Source organism: Sitophilus oryzae, unplaced genomic scaffold (assembly GCF_002938485.1).
Source record: "Sitophilus oryzae breed Bouriz unplaced genomic scaffold, Soryzae_2.0 scaffold_1167_pilon_pilon, whole genome shotgun sequence".
Lineage (NCBI taxonomy): Eukaryota > Metazoa > Arthropoda > Insecta > Coleoptera > Curculionidae > Sitophilus > Sitophilus oryzae.
In genome coordinates this window covers 1667775-1682919 of record NW_022145801.1, presented here as the reverse complement: position 1 = coordinate 1682919, position 15145 = coordinate 1667775, and the positions used below count along the sequence as shown (strand labels likewise).

The 15145-nt window shown below is 31.3% G+C and overlaps 1 protein-coding gene across 1 annotated transcript; it reads right to left on the bottom strand.

Annotated features, from left to right (window-relative positions):
* Positions 1–922: 922 nt before the first annotated feature.
* On the bottom strand, positions 923–14970 carry LOC115888532 (cytochrome P450 9e2-like). Its single transcript, XM_030908283.1, has 7 exons — positions 14629–14970; positions 12048–12211; positions 9171–9336; positions 8939–9101; positions 4519–4663; positions 2848–3090; positions 923–1918 (listed from the first exon to the last, which is right to left on the bottom strand). Exons 1-7 carry the CDS (start codon positions 14823–14825, stop codon positions 1494–1496), a joined length of 1503 nt encoding a protein of 500 aa, XP_030764143.1. The 5' UTR covers positions 14826–14970; the 3' UTR covers positions 923–1493.
* Positions 14971–15145: the final 175 nt, after the last annotated feature.

The following is a 15145-nucleotide window of genomic DNA, read 5'->3' as shown; positions in this document are numbered from 1 at the left end:
TTCAGGTGGTAGCTCTGCTGTAAAAAATCTCAAGTTGTCACATTTATTTATTTATTTCCTGACATTGTCATTCGTTTTGACACTTTAGTTTTGTATATATTACGAGTTTTTGGTGTAAATAAATAGTGTTGTGATACTTTAAGCTTATAAATGTTCACTAGCAGACCTTGCAGTCAGAACAATGTTCTTTTTAGAACCACTTTTAGTGCGAACTGTACAAGATAGCTTAATAGCCGTAAAAAAAATCATCGCTTTAAATTTTATTAAAATATTTTAAACGGGAAAGCGGTAGTAATGGCTCTTTATGTCTCTTAAGTGCTGTGCAGAAGGTGAGTTTTGTCGATGTAAATAAAAACTGTTTATATATTTATAATTAATTTATTTTTGTTTCCTAAAATATTTTAATTAAAAGAAAATATATAAAAGATGACAACGCTGTGCCGGCCAAGCTTAATCACGGATAATGTTATATATTATTTAAGTCTAACCAACTTTGAAATAATGTCAGTTTTATGTTGAAAATGACATTTGCAGAGTTAAACATAATTAAATATTTTTCAGCGTCAATGCATTTTTATGTTGCTTCCTTTTTAGAAAATATTTTACTCTACTATTTTACAATAGTAATTTAACAAAAATTATAGAAGGGTCTAAAAACTATAAAATATAGGGAACAAAACTATAAAAAGTCATTTATTGACTTTATTTGTTGATAAAAATAAAGTTAACTTTGTATAAAGTATTTTCCTATTAGTAAAAGGCTCTTTCCCTTATCAAATCATCACAACTGGTATTAAAAAAGTAATTTAGTTAGTTAATATGTTAGTAGTTACTTCCGTTTGGATAAAAAAAATATTTTTTAGCAATAGTAGAAATATATGTAGCCCCACGTTGGGCGCCATAATCTTTATTCTTCTCTTTATGTGTTTTATTCTCTTTATGTGTTTGTTTCTATAGTTATCATAAAAAAGAAATATAAGTATCCCTTGCCCAGGGTTAGTTCAGTCTTGGTTGATTATAATCTAATAAGGAAAATAGCTTTTTACTAATAGAAGAATATTAATAACTAAACAATTTGAAAATTATTTTGCATAAGTGTGTATAGACAATTTTATATAACATGCATTCAAGAAATGAGTGTTTCCGATTTAAAAAATAATAGTTTTTATAGTTTTGTTAACGTAACATTTTTATGAGCTTCCTGTATAATATTTGATAAATTATTGTAAAAATCTGAGCAGACTAAGACATTTTCTAAACAACAAAAATTTAGAAAATTTACAAGAATTTATAGAAGGTTTTCCATTTAAAATAAGTAAATTGACAATCACTTACGGTTATACCAGAATTATCAAAATAAATGAAAAATATTTTAAAAAGAAAGTAAACCTGGAAATAATCTTAACTTAAAACATTCAAATTTGTATTTAAATTTGAAGCTAGCGTAAAAAACCCCTCTGTATTAGGTTACAATATACAGAAATACAAATATATCACAATTTTTCTAATCCTATATAGAGTCCTTGTTCAGGACGGATATTTACAGAAAACTTTTTACTAAGCTTGACAGGAATTTGAGTCCTTCCTGTCGGTACCAGCTTGAAATTTTTAACCAGATGGAAAAATATAGTTTTGATTTCGACCAGGGCGAACCTCGAACCCAGGCAACTTCTAGGGCCTAGTCCAAAGGGCAAGTAGGGTAATTGGTTCTTGTTTTCTTCAGCGAAACGTTCTGGAATGAATTCTTCTGGATCCTTGTAGTACTGGGGATCGTGTTGGATGGCGTAGATGGGCACTGTAACGGCCATTCCTTTGGGAATTGTCACTTGTTTCTCGGTTGGTGATTGTGGTTCGATGACGTAGGTTTTTGTGCATTCGCGTCCGAGTAATACGAAAGGTGGCCATTTTCTTAGGGCCTCTATAAAATAGGGAAACAATTAACATAGAAAAAAATAGTTAGTTTATATATGTTACAGTAAATGTCTGAAATTCAGTAAATGTTAACAATCGCTAGAAAATGATAACAATTACGCATTGGACCACTAAATGAAGTATTTTAAAGAAATGTGTCGACTCTAGTAATTGTTAGTCGTCACTAGTGAGATTACTACTATTTACTTTTACTAGATTTAGTAAAAGTTGTCAGTAAAAGTCAGTACACAGAGTGAGTTTTAAAAATTGAAAATTTTCAGTTTTTTGGAAAAAAATGATTTTTTTTATTTTTAGTTAAAATCTTCTTAATATGGCACAATATATATTGTAGATTAAATTAACAAGAAAAACAATCCAGAAAAGATCCAGTGATTCTCAAAGTTTAAGCGAAAAATCATTTTTTATATCTTCAAAGTAAAATATCTCATAACAGTTAGTAGAAAAAGTTATTTTTTCCACTAATTATACTTCAAAGACTTCAAAATTTACGAGTAATGTAATTTTGGCCTTTGATTATCATCTCTCAAGCGAAATTGTGGTTGTGGTTAAAAATAAAACGTGTATTATTACTCGTATTTTATAAACTAATTACCTATTAGAAAGCTGTTGCAAGGATATTCTATTAATTTTAATTGTATTTTTTAGACATTGTGAATGATCGTAAACTCATAAGTATGAAGTATAATTGAAACCACTAATTTATTCTACGAATTTAGAGGTTTTAAATAAGACTTAAATAAAAAATACAAAAAATATCATTGTTCTAGAACTTACAAAAGAAAATTCTGTATTCCGTATACATATTTAAAGGAATGGTTGAATTGTATAACATCAAAGATCTTCAATTTTCAAATAATTAGCGAGTCTAGTTCTTAGTTACACATTTACAGCAGTATAATATCAAATAATTCTTACCAGAAACTACCATATCCAGATATTTCATATGAACTATAGCTTCATATGTAACATTCCCATCGTTTTCCTTCAGTGTTGCGTAAATCTCTTCTCTCAGTTTATTTTGAATAGTTTGATTTATTGCCAATTCGTAACTCAAAAATGTCATTACAGACGAAACAGAATCAAATCCAGCAAAGAAAAATATCACAGCTTGAGCCGTAATGTCTTCATTAGAAAAATTACGTGCTACCTTTGAAGTTCCTATAAAAAAAAGAATAAGCGTAATTAAGAAAAAAATACCAAATAATATTAACTATCACCCCTATAATTTTTTTTATTTTTTTTTCAGATAAAAAAACGAGATTTGGTATGTTAGTATATGACATAAATTAGGATTGATTGACGTATTCAATTGTTATTGGTTATGTCACGTTTCACCGGAATGACTACAACTTTTGATTTTTAAATGGCATCCTGGGTATTTTATTACTTTATTCAATAGAAAATGACATTTTTAATAGAATGGCATATCATATGTCAACTTTTGACATTCTCGCTTAATAAAAAATTGTATTTTAAAATTCAATCTAGAGTGCCATGGTTATGTTAAAAATACTAATCCTTAATCAAGGAGCCTTGGAAAAATAGATTTGGTCGTCTAATGTTTTTAGTGTCTTGTCCTGGCAAGTTAGAAAATGCTCTAATCGTATTTTTAATCATATCTCAATTTTTTCAAATGAAATGAGGGTGGCTCATAAGCATATTTGGAAAAAGTATTTTTTTACGAATAATTTGATACCACACACTTGGTATTTCGAGTCAAATTTTCGTTATAATTTAAAATAAACCATATGCGAAAATGTCAAAAGTTGACATATGGGTACCATTTAAAAATCAAAAGTTGTAGTCATTTCCGGTGAAACAGGAAGTGACCGAAAACAATTGAATAGGTCAATCAATCCTAATTTATTTCATATACTAACATACCAAATCTGTTTTTTTTTTAACTGAAAAAATAAAAAAGTTATAGGGGTGAGGCACTTTTGAGACGCACCCGGTATACAGCTTAACGTTAGTAATGTGGTGCGTTTTATGAAAAGCTGTATCAAAAATCCCATATGATAAAAAAAACGGCGTCAGAGATGGCTTGGAAATGAAGACCTTTGTCATTTTGTATGTAAAATTATCGGGAAAATGTCATCGACCGTCATTTCCAAGCCAACGCCGTTTTTTATCGATCATTCGCTATTTATAATAATATGAAATGTATTGACTGATAGCATTAATGGATTGATATTAATCTAATACATAAAATTCTCGTGTCACAGTTTTAGCACAGAACAGGTACAAATTGTACCTGTTCTGTTTAGTTACTCCTACGTACTCCTCCGAAACGCCTTGACCGATTTTGATGAAATTTTATGTGTATATTCAGTAGATCTGAGAATAGGTTGTTATCTATTTTTTATACCCCTATAGGTGATAAGGGTGGGCCCCAATTTTCTTTATTTTTTTGGACAATCTTTTTTATTATGTGGCATTAAAAATACATACAACCCTAAATTTTCATCCTTCTACCATCAACCCCTATTTTTTAATAGCGATATTAGTAATTCAATAATTATAATTTAACAACAAATTGTTTTTAAAAATTGTTCTAATACCTTAAAAACATTTCATAGTTTTTACCTGGATTCTGTTTTCTTGCTTCTATCAAATTTTGAAGCATATCTGGCCGATATATATTTTTCTCTTCTCTTGTTCTGATTGTGTCTTCTATTAAAGATGTGAAAAATTGATTTACTTCTTTTCTGAACATTGCCAAATTGAGAAACTGAAATTTTTTCATTATTAAAAAAATCCAATAACTGTAATAAACTTAATATCTTATATTCATCTTAAGACGGAGATTGACTTGAGCCGAACGCTGTAATGTAAAGCTAATAAAGCTTGTTTACTGCTCGCGAATGAGCGTTTCGTTCGAAGTCGAACAACGCTCAACGCTCGACTGGCTGTACTCCAGTATTTTTGGACCTTTAAAGTCGGATCAAAATGTAGGTATCGTCACTAGAAGTCGGATCTAAAAATTGGGAGTCCTACGTTTATTCAAACTTTTTAGCCATTTTTTATACTTCTTGCACCGCCAATTAATAGAAGCACGTTTAAACACAATTAATAACACCTCACTGTAGTATTGAGTAATAAAAAGGATTGGAAGGAAGAAACGTTTGATCAGCATGTAAAAGACCATACCATAACGTGGTATACTGATGCTTCTAAAACCAAAGCAAGGACAAGGATAGGAGTATTTAGGCCGGAAACTAAATACTTCGAACCAATAGGCACCTACCCCACCCAAGCAGCATTTGGACGTCTGGACAACGTTGTGTCACGCGACCAAACGTCCGGGCGCAACGTCGGCACAACATCGTGCCAACCCTAGTCTGCACTAGTTTGGAGAATAATTTTTGGGTCGAAACGACGTTGGCTAGAAGCCTAATTTAGTACAAACTGCAACGTTGTTTAAAATCCTAATTTACAGAAATACAAAACTAATATGGCGTCTAAGTCGCGTTTTATCCTAAATTGGGATAATTATAGTAAAAATATTATTTTTATGATTTAGTTAGAGACATATGTCAGATGACAGTGAAGGAAAACAAAACAAAAGTATTTAAGTGTGGAGGATGTTTGAAGATCATAATTATTGAAACACTTTAACCGACTCTGTAACTCGTTACCCAAGGCAAAAAAAGTTAAACGCAAACAACTTTATTGATAAATGTATTGTTTCTACTTTGAAAAATACTAATGGGCCTTGAAATTAAAGAAGTTTTAAAAATATTCTTGAATTTTTTTTAGTAAAATGAGAATAATTTATTCGCAGTCGAAAAAATTGTTTCCGCGTGTTTTTTAGGGTCAAATATTTCAAGTTAATGTATTCAAAAAGCAGGAATTGCTATTTTAGGAACGAAACATTTTCTTATTTAACAACATGGCGGCTTTCGCTTTGTTGTTTTGGAGATTAAGATGGAGTAGTTCGAGTAGTCGCATACTGGACTATTAAAGTCGCAGTTCGGCCTTAACAGGTAGTATACTAGTCGCAAAATTGTCTAATTTAGTCATCCTAGAGTCTAGCTTGTGCCGCCCTCTATAATCTAAATAAACGAGGGAGTGGATAAACTATCGGTAATATATGTCGATGTATATTTAAATTTAGTTTTATATGTACCTTTCTTATGTCCCATTTTAATTAAGTTTTTTTATAAAACAAAAACAGCACTGAACTGTCTGACTGAACAGAACAATGAAGTGAAAATTTAAGATTTAAGGTTATGGTTCAATACAGTTGCAAAAAGGTAATGACTCGACGTCCTACCAACGTAAGAATAAGGAAATATAAACAACGTTGGAATTAGTAAACCAGACGACGTTTGCATAACGTTGGAATAGGTCCTGAAACTGACGTCGGAAAACTCTATATTGTCCAACGTTGTAACTACGTTGTCCGAATCACCTAAAGATCACTTAAGCAAAAAAGGTTACAAGACAACGTTTATTCGACGTCGCAGAAGCTTCTACTTTGCTGTAGTACTAGTCCAACGTCGGCACAACGTTATAAAATCGTTTAAATTTATTTTAATACCAAAGGTAGGGAGCTAACTATTTTTTGTAACTAATCCAACGTTGTGTTTAGTAAACATGTGGTCGCAAGTCGTGCAAATGCTACTTGGGCAGCATCCTTCAGGCAGAAATTTACACTATCGAAAGATGCGTACAATTTATCTTAGATAGGAACATTAGAAAACAGGAAATAGCCATCTTATCCGATAGTCAAGCAGCACTAAACGCGATCAACTCAGTAACCATCAATTTGAAGTTGGTCAAAGAATGCCTAGAGAAATTCAACAAATTAGGCAAAGAAAATAAAGTCCTCCTACTCTGGGTGCCTGCTCACCCAGAGACAGAAGGCAATGAAAAAGCAAATGATCTAGCTAGAAAAGGAGCGAACACTCCACTAACTGGACCAGAACCGTTCTGTTTTCCATGCGGGAGCCAACTGAAAGCGGAACTGAATAATCTGGAAGACTCCATCCGTAACCTGGAATGGATGTTCTTCAACGGTCTAAGACACTCGAAAAAGTTCCTCAGAACTTACGACCGAGAAAAATCAAAGATTTTCCTTGATTTAAGTAAAATCAATCTTCGGATTGTCGCGGGGTTTCTAACAGGACACTGTTTCCTCAACGAACACCTTACAAGGCTGAAATTGAGAAACAACGGCGAATACAGATTCTGTGAGGAAATGAGGAAACACTAGAACACCTTATCACTGAGTGCGCCGAGACGACGACCGTTCGTGCCATGAACGTTGGTACGGCTGATGTCGAGAATGGAGAGCTGGCCTCTGTGGAGCCGTCTCAGATACTGGCTTTTGTTAAAGCCCTGAGACTGAATGATGAGTTATAACTCAAGAAAGGGGAACACACAATAGATCTGTAAGGTCGCGATGATTAACTCCCCTCCTAAACATTCTATATTCTACACATCACAAAGCAAATATGTATGTATCTACTATAGAAATATGATTGAAATCGAACTTTCGCCGAAACTCTACTGACTTGTAATGTAACAGGTTAGCGATCTCTCAAAGAGATTCGCTAAAGAACCGACAGTCGCGTGGAGCACTGTTGTTGTTCGCGATCGAGCCGGTCGTTTCGCAGATTATTTGCCGGCATTGACTAGCGAATGCTCGCTTTACAAAGCGTTACATTACAAAACTCGACCCAAGTCAATCTCCGCTTTTTAGTACCACTCCATACAAAGCGTAAACAACCTCTCGTATGAATTTGTGATGCCTGTTATCCGTTTTTACAAGAACACGAAACCAACTGAGATACTCTATAAGCAAATATTCTCAAAACGACTAGCCATTGGCCTACGTTTTTACCCTAACTTTGACACACCCTGTGCAATAATTTCGTTTGTAAATTTTCCTGAAGTATAATTTTAGGGTCAGAACCATGTCTCCTGAGCATTTTGTTTTTTGGATCATGTCAATACATGCCTTGGTTAATTTTTAAGAGCGAAATGAACTTGCCACCAACAATTTGTAATTTTTTCAATTATAATTTATTTTTGAAGTTTTTTTTTTCAATATGACACGGCAGCTTTGGTGATTATTGTGAACTATATACTACTATGAACTGCCCATCACCCATCATGTTCGACGTTTGGGAAATGCCTGGCAGGAGGGTTAGAGGTCGCGAAGCGGTTAGCAGCTTCATAAATGAACTTCGCTTGGTCCTTAAAGAAAAATGGAAAAACGTAACGCAATATGATATATGCAGCCTCAATGACAGTATGAACAAACGTATAAGGCAGTTATAGCAGCCAGGGAGGCAATACAAAGTATTAAGGAATTTTTTACAATTTTTTTCTGTTTGTATACTTCAGTATTACAGATGTTTTCCTTAATATCGTTAGTTCTGTTATCGTTATTAATGTTTATTAAAACCAGGACTGTATAGTTAGTCTTTAACGTTTTTTTTTTTAATTTAGTATAGAGTATCCGATGCAGCGTAATATGACGTTACGACAATAGTCACCAAAACCATATCGTCTTCTTAAAAAAATTACATCAAAAGTAATGATAACTGAAAAAATTGCAAATTGATCGTGATCAGTTCATTTCGCTCTTAAAAAATAACCAAAGCATGCATTGACGTGATCCAAAAAACAAAATGCTCAGGAGACATTGTTCTTACCGTAAAATTATATTTTAGCAAAATTTACACACGAAATTATTGCACAGGGTGCTTTAAAGTAGTATAAAAAACAACCCCTCGATTAACCCTGTATAATATGCCAATTATTAAAGTTTACAAAAAACTGATTTTACGAATTAAAGTTGATATAATTAAGTACAGTTTGCTAAAAAATTCATGCAAATAGGGCTAAAATTAACAGAAATATAACGCTTTAAATTTGAACAAAAATTTCTCTGTTGCGTTTTTTTTGCATCTGAGTTTATAAATATATTTTTTATTAAAATGAATAAAGCGACCGCGCGCGCGCGTTTAATGTTACCTAATTATACTATACATACCCTGTATAGTTTCAAGGAAAGTTGCATTATCAATATTTTGATTAGGGCAGTAAATTTTATTTCTGATATTTCTTTGCCCATTCTGAAAAATTCGTTATTTTTATCTCCCAAAGAATCTACTTTTACACCAAATGAAGTGGTAGCTATTACATCAATTGTATATCTGAAATAAAAAAAAATAGGTTATTTTTAAATATTTAAAAATGTATGTTATAATAGTTCTATATTTCACCTCGAGAATGTTTCTTTTGCTTCTATTTCCACTACTTTCAAATTTTTATTTAGGAAATATTTGATATAATTTTCCGCTGCTTCTGATATTAGTTCAAACATTGTTTTTATTCTGCTACTTGTGAAAGATGTTGTTAAGGTTGCTCTCATGTTTCTCCATTCGTCTCCTAAAATACAGTGCACATTATTTTTTTTTAATAAATCTCGGGTCGAGATATACAAATAATTAAAATACTTTTTAAGAGACATTAACTATTCTGTCTTTATCTTATAAATTATATATAAACAAAGAAGATACAGGGTGAGTTCTGTATGGGTATCTCGGAAACTACCGAAGATAGAGAGTCGGTTAAATGAGGAAAGAATTGCAGTTTTGTGGGGTCATAAATATGCGCCTTTCAGATTTTTAAAAAAGTTCATGGCTTACTAGATATTTCGAAAAAAACAACTTTTGGCTATTTTAAAAATGGTCCCTAATTCCATTATAATCTATTTTAGACAAAAAGTTTTCAGATAAAAGTTGTAGATAATCACATCACTAATGAGATTGTGTTTTCTGTTTTTTCTAAAGCCTGTCATTTTTGACATATGACACAAACCTTTGTTACTGAGTTACAGCCAATTCTTATCTTTCTTAACTAATTTCACTTAGTTGGTATGGTATTCTTATTCTGTTATTTATTTAATTATTATAATTTATAACTTATAAAAAGACAGAATATTTTATTAAACGGTTCTTTACAATTTACATTACACAAACTAAAACTTTAAAAAATAATATCACGACATACACTGTAAGTTATTTTAGAAAATGTTCAAAAAATATACGGCATAAAATCTAAAATGGATAGGTCAGTTGATCAAGGAGGCCCATGCAATTAGTCCACCTCTTCCTATCCCTGAGTTTGAATTATGATATAAATAATTTTTAACATTTCTCTCATTATGGGGGGGCGGACTGTCATAATGAAAGTCATGTTGGAACCACTCCATTGATGCGCGAGTCTCTAAATTTAACTTTTCTAACATGTCTTGAAAACCGTTCTCTAAAAAGTGTATGTAACGTATCCCCGAAAATGTATTGCCAAGAAAAGTTGAACCAATAATCCTACACGCGTTACTTCATTTGAAAAAATCATATTTACAATTTTTGACTATTTTAATTTACATAGTTTGGATGTGACAGTTTGATGTTTCTGAGAGCAAAGACAATTGAACTTGTTTCCATGGCTAACTAAGTGAAATTGTTTAAAAATGATAAAAATTGGCTATAACTCACTAATTTTTCGAAAAAAAACTATATTATAGCTTATATCGCTTCTTCATGTACCGTCTCCATATCGGAGGTTGCTATCATCATTGCTATTTTGACCTTGGAAGCTGCGGCCCTAAATAGGTCAGATGACGTGACATTAAACCATTTTCGCAGGTTTCTGAGCTAGGATATTCTTCTCCTTCCAACAGATCTTTTTCCTACAATTTTTCCCTGGATTATGAGTTACAAAATCTCATACTTTGGACCTCTCATGATATGGCCATTGCAATTTTCTTTTTTTCACTTCCTTGAGGATCTCGACGCCCTTCCTCATTCTTCTCAGAACCTCCACGTTGGTGACATGTTCTGTCCATGGTATTCTCAACATCCTACGGTATTTCCACATCTCGAAGGCCTCCAGTTTCCGCTCGCAAAGCTCGTTGAGGGTCCAAGCTTCCATACCATACAAAAGGACTGGGAATACATAACATTTGAGCATACGAGTTCTCAGATCTAGGCTCAAATCGCGGCTACAGAGCAGCTTCTTAATCTTCACAAAGGATGCAAGGGCCTTCTCAATGCGAATCTTTATTTCAGAACAATAATCCGCGGTGCAGTCGACACTTGTACCCAGATAGTCATACCTCTCTACTCTTTCGAGTTCCTCACCTTCCAAGTACAGTTTTAGTGACAGTCATGTATTTGGTTTAACATTGAGTGTCAGACCATATTCTCGACTAGTTGTAATGACGTTATTTAACATATTCTGAAGGTCTTGCATGTTTTCATCGAGAAGGACTGTATCGTCATCCTATCTGTATCGGCCACGTAGCGCAAATTGTTCAGTGGTATGCCGTTAACTCGTATTCCACCAGCATCATTTTCGAGGGCTTTGTTAAAGATTTCCTCTGAGTAGACGTTGAAAAGGAGTGGTGAAAGAACACATCCCTGTCTAACTCCCCGTATTGGACGCGAACAGACGCACTTTGATTGAGGTACAGTTTTACTATTATTTGTATATCTCTTGTATCGAGATTTTTTCGTTCTAACGCTTCTATTAGTTGCTTGTGTCTTACTTTATCAAATGCTTTATTATAGTCAATAAAGCAGGCATATACATTTTGATTGACATCAAGGCATCGCTGCATTAAGACATTGTAGGCAAACAAAGCCTCCCTAGTACCGAAACCATACGTACCACCGTTCTACCACCGTAGAAAATACGCTTATATCGCTGAAAAAGCTTAAAAAATGGCGCTTTTTATGAAGTCATGGCCAACTATGGTTTCCAAGACAATCTCATTAAGGATGTGATTATCTACAACTTTTATCTGAAAACTTTTTGTCGAGTATTATAATGGAATTAGGGACCATTATTTTTAAAATAGCCAAAATTTGTTTTTTTTCGAAATATCTAATAAGCGATGAACTTTTTCAAAAATCCGAAAGGCGCATATTTATGACCCCACAACACAAAACTGCAATTATTTCTCCATTTAACCGACTCTCTATCTTCGGTAGTTTCCGAGATACCCATAGAGAACATCATAGAAAACTCACCCTGTATGATTAACATAATATCTGAGTCACCCTGATTAACATAATATCTTACCCATTACATACCTCTTAAACCCAAAAGATTTTTGCCGAAGAGTGGATCTGCTTTAGGATCAACCATAGCGACGTGATCCGTGAAGTGATCAAAATCTTTTACAGTAATCGCTTTTATCAGATCAGGATCACGAATAACTATTTTCGGAGTACTGAACTGATAAGCTCCGTAGTACCTATAAAGTGTTATTTAAAAAAGACTTTTTAAGGCGGAGATTGACTTGAGCCCAACACTGTAATGTAACGCTTCTTTGTAATATCAATCAGTAAAAATAATGAATATACAGGGTTGTTCACCACATACGACACGAAGTATTGTAGCTAAACGATTAGGTTTTTACAAATTGTAAGTTTTGGGTTCGTTGAAGGACTATTAGAGCTACAATTTAAAAATATTTTTACAAGATACACAGTGTCTCAAATCAATAAAAAATATCAAAGTTGTATTTTTTTAAATGGAACACCCTGTATATTATTACATTTTTAGTTTCTACGATTAAAATAAAGGTAAATTTGATTAAGGTTTACTGCATTTTAATCTTACTGTTTTTGAAATATTTAGGTTGTTGTCAAAATACAGTAATAATTTTAATTTTTCATTTCTCTATGCGTATTTAAGTTTTTAAAACCAAATATTGTACTGAAGTATTTCTATTTACTAAATTTTGTGTTGCAATAATAAAAATTATACTACCTTATACAGAGTGTCTAAAAAATTATTTTAAAATTACTAGCTTTAAACGGCAATAACTTGTTTAATTTAAATAGAACATCCTATATATTTTATGAGAATCAGATGGACAATTTAATTGTCTATCAAATTGTATTATACCATTTTTTACCTACCTCTTCAAGTTTTTGTAGAAAATACATTTTCTTATAATTTCGACCTCATTTATCAATATACCCATGGAATATTGACATTTTAAATTATTTTTAAAGATGTAACAAATTTTTAAAGAGTACTGATACTAATATTGTAGATATAGTTCGTTTATTTCATTAAAAAAAATTAAAAAAACTGTTTAAATATTTGCTAAAGAGGACCAATTGATATGATTCCATGTATGATTCCAGTATTCAAACTACATTAATTGACTGTTTGCGTTAATTAATAATAATTGTTCCAAATACTAAAAATCAAAGTAGTAGTTTTGTATGTGTATTAGACAATGCGGTAACACCTTAAAAATTTTATTCCATTTTTTGACGAATGCTTATTTATAACAACAGAGACGTTCATTTTCATAACTTATTATTATATTGATTTCTAATGCAAATTAACATTTTTTTGGAATAATTTATTAACTAACAGAATTAAGTATGTAATTAATTAATATTTGGGCGGACATAATGGTGGTATATTTAATTAACGGTATACTCTTTTATAAATATTTAAATAGTTTTCTTTTTGTATACAAATGGGCTAGTAATATTATTGTTTTTAGCACCTGTACATTTTGTACATTTGTTGCTTTAAAAACAATCTAAAATGTCAATATTCCATGAGTATATTGATAAACGAGGTCTAAATTATAAAAAATGCATTTTCTATGAAAACTTGATGAGATAGGTAAGAAATGGTATAATTCAGTTTAATAGACAATTAAATTGTGCATCTGATTCTCTTAAAATATATAGGGTGTTCCATTTAATTTAAACAAGTTATTGCCATTTAAAGCTAGAAATTATTTAAAATAAATTTTTAGACACTCTGTATGAGGTAGGATTATTTTGATTGTTGCAACACAATAACTGATCAATAAATAAACTTCAGTAAATATTTAGTATTAAAAACCTTGATAACCTTGGAGAAATGAAGCCTTAAAATTTTTATTGCAATTTCACAAAATTGAAAATATTTCAAAAACTGTATGGTTCAAGTGTGATAAACCTTAATCAAATGTACCTTTATTTTAATCGTAGAAACTAAAAATGTATTTTACAACTTTGATATTTTTATTTATTTGGGATACTCTGTATCATGTAAAAATATTTGTAAATTGTAGCTCTAATAGTCCTTCAATGAACCCAAAACTTACAATTTCTAAAAATCTAATCGTTTAGCTACAATACTCCGTGTCGTATCTGGTGAACAACCCTGTATAGTGTGAGCTATCCAAAAAAAATGAAAATTTTTAATTTTAAATAGTTGAAATTCATAAATTTGATTTGAACACCCTGTAACTTGTAACATTAAACTTCTTTTAGAAAAAAATAACATTTAAAAGTTAATTTTTCGTAATTCTAACATCTAATCTTTATTATAACATTTTTTTAAAAACAAGTTAATATTCGCATTTGCATTCAAAGGTAAACATGCATTCTGCGCATTTCTTAATGCATATCTGATAACATTAATCAAATAGGAATGCATAAATCAATTATTTCAACAAAATAATTAAATTATTTTATTTATACTTAGAGATTATTAATAAAAATAGCATAATTGTTAGAAATTCGCGCCATATATTTGTATTAAATAATATATTATGTATTATACTCTATTAGATATTGCGCAATGAATTCATAATAATTTGTAGACATGCAATGTTTATATTATCGAGATTAATTAACTAGATAAATAAATTACCTAACATCAGGCATTTGCTGATAAACAGAGGACACATTTGTCGCCATATCCATAACTCGAAAAATCATAGGCCACGTATCTCCGAAGAAGAACCATGGTTTTCCCTGTTTTACACCCCGTTTTTTCCAATAACTAAACGGTCTAATATAAAAATAATACACAAAAAATATCCCTATTAATATAACTACAAAAATCATTGCACCGGTATATTAATTTATTGCGCAAAAATAGTTAAAAAATAAAACGCTTTATACTCTGGTTGTAAACAAATTCAAAACAAACTATTAAATCGTAGGTGAAGTGTAAGCTGCTGACTAATAAACATACTCTCCAGTTTGTTATTTACTCTGAGAATAGAACAATTCTATAGATAAGATTTTATCGCATATTTAAATGCATTTTTTAAACTGTACTTTAATTTTATTTTTTTATATATTATATTGTATAATATCTCATGTGAAATTCGTTTTTGTATTCAGATATCTTTATACTAATATAGTAATAAATATTCAATAAA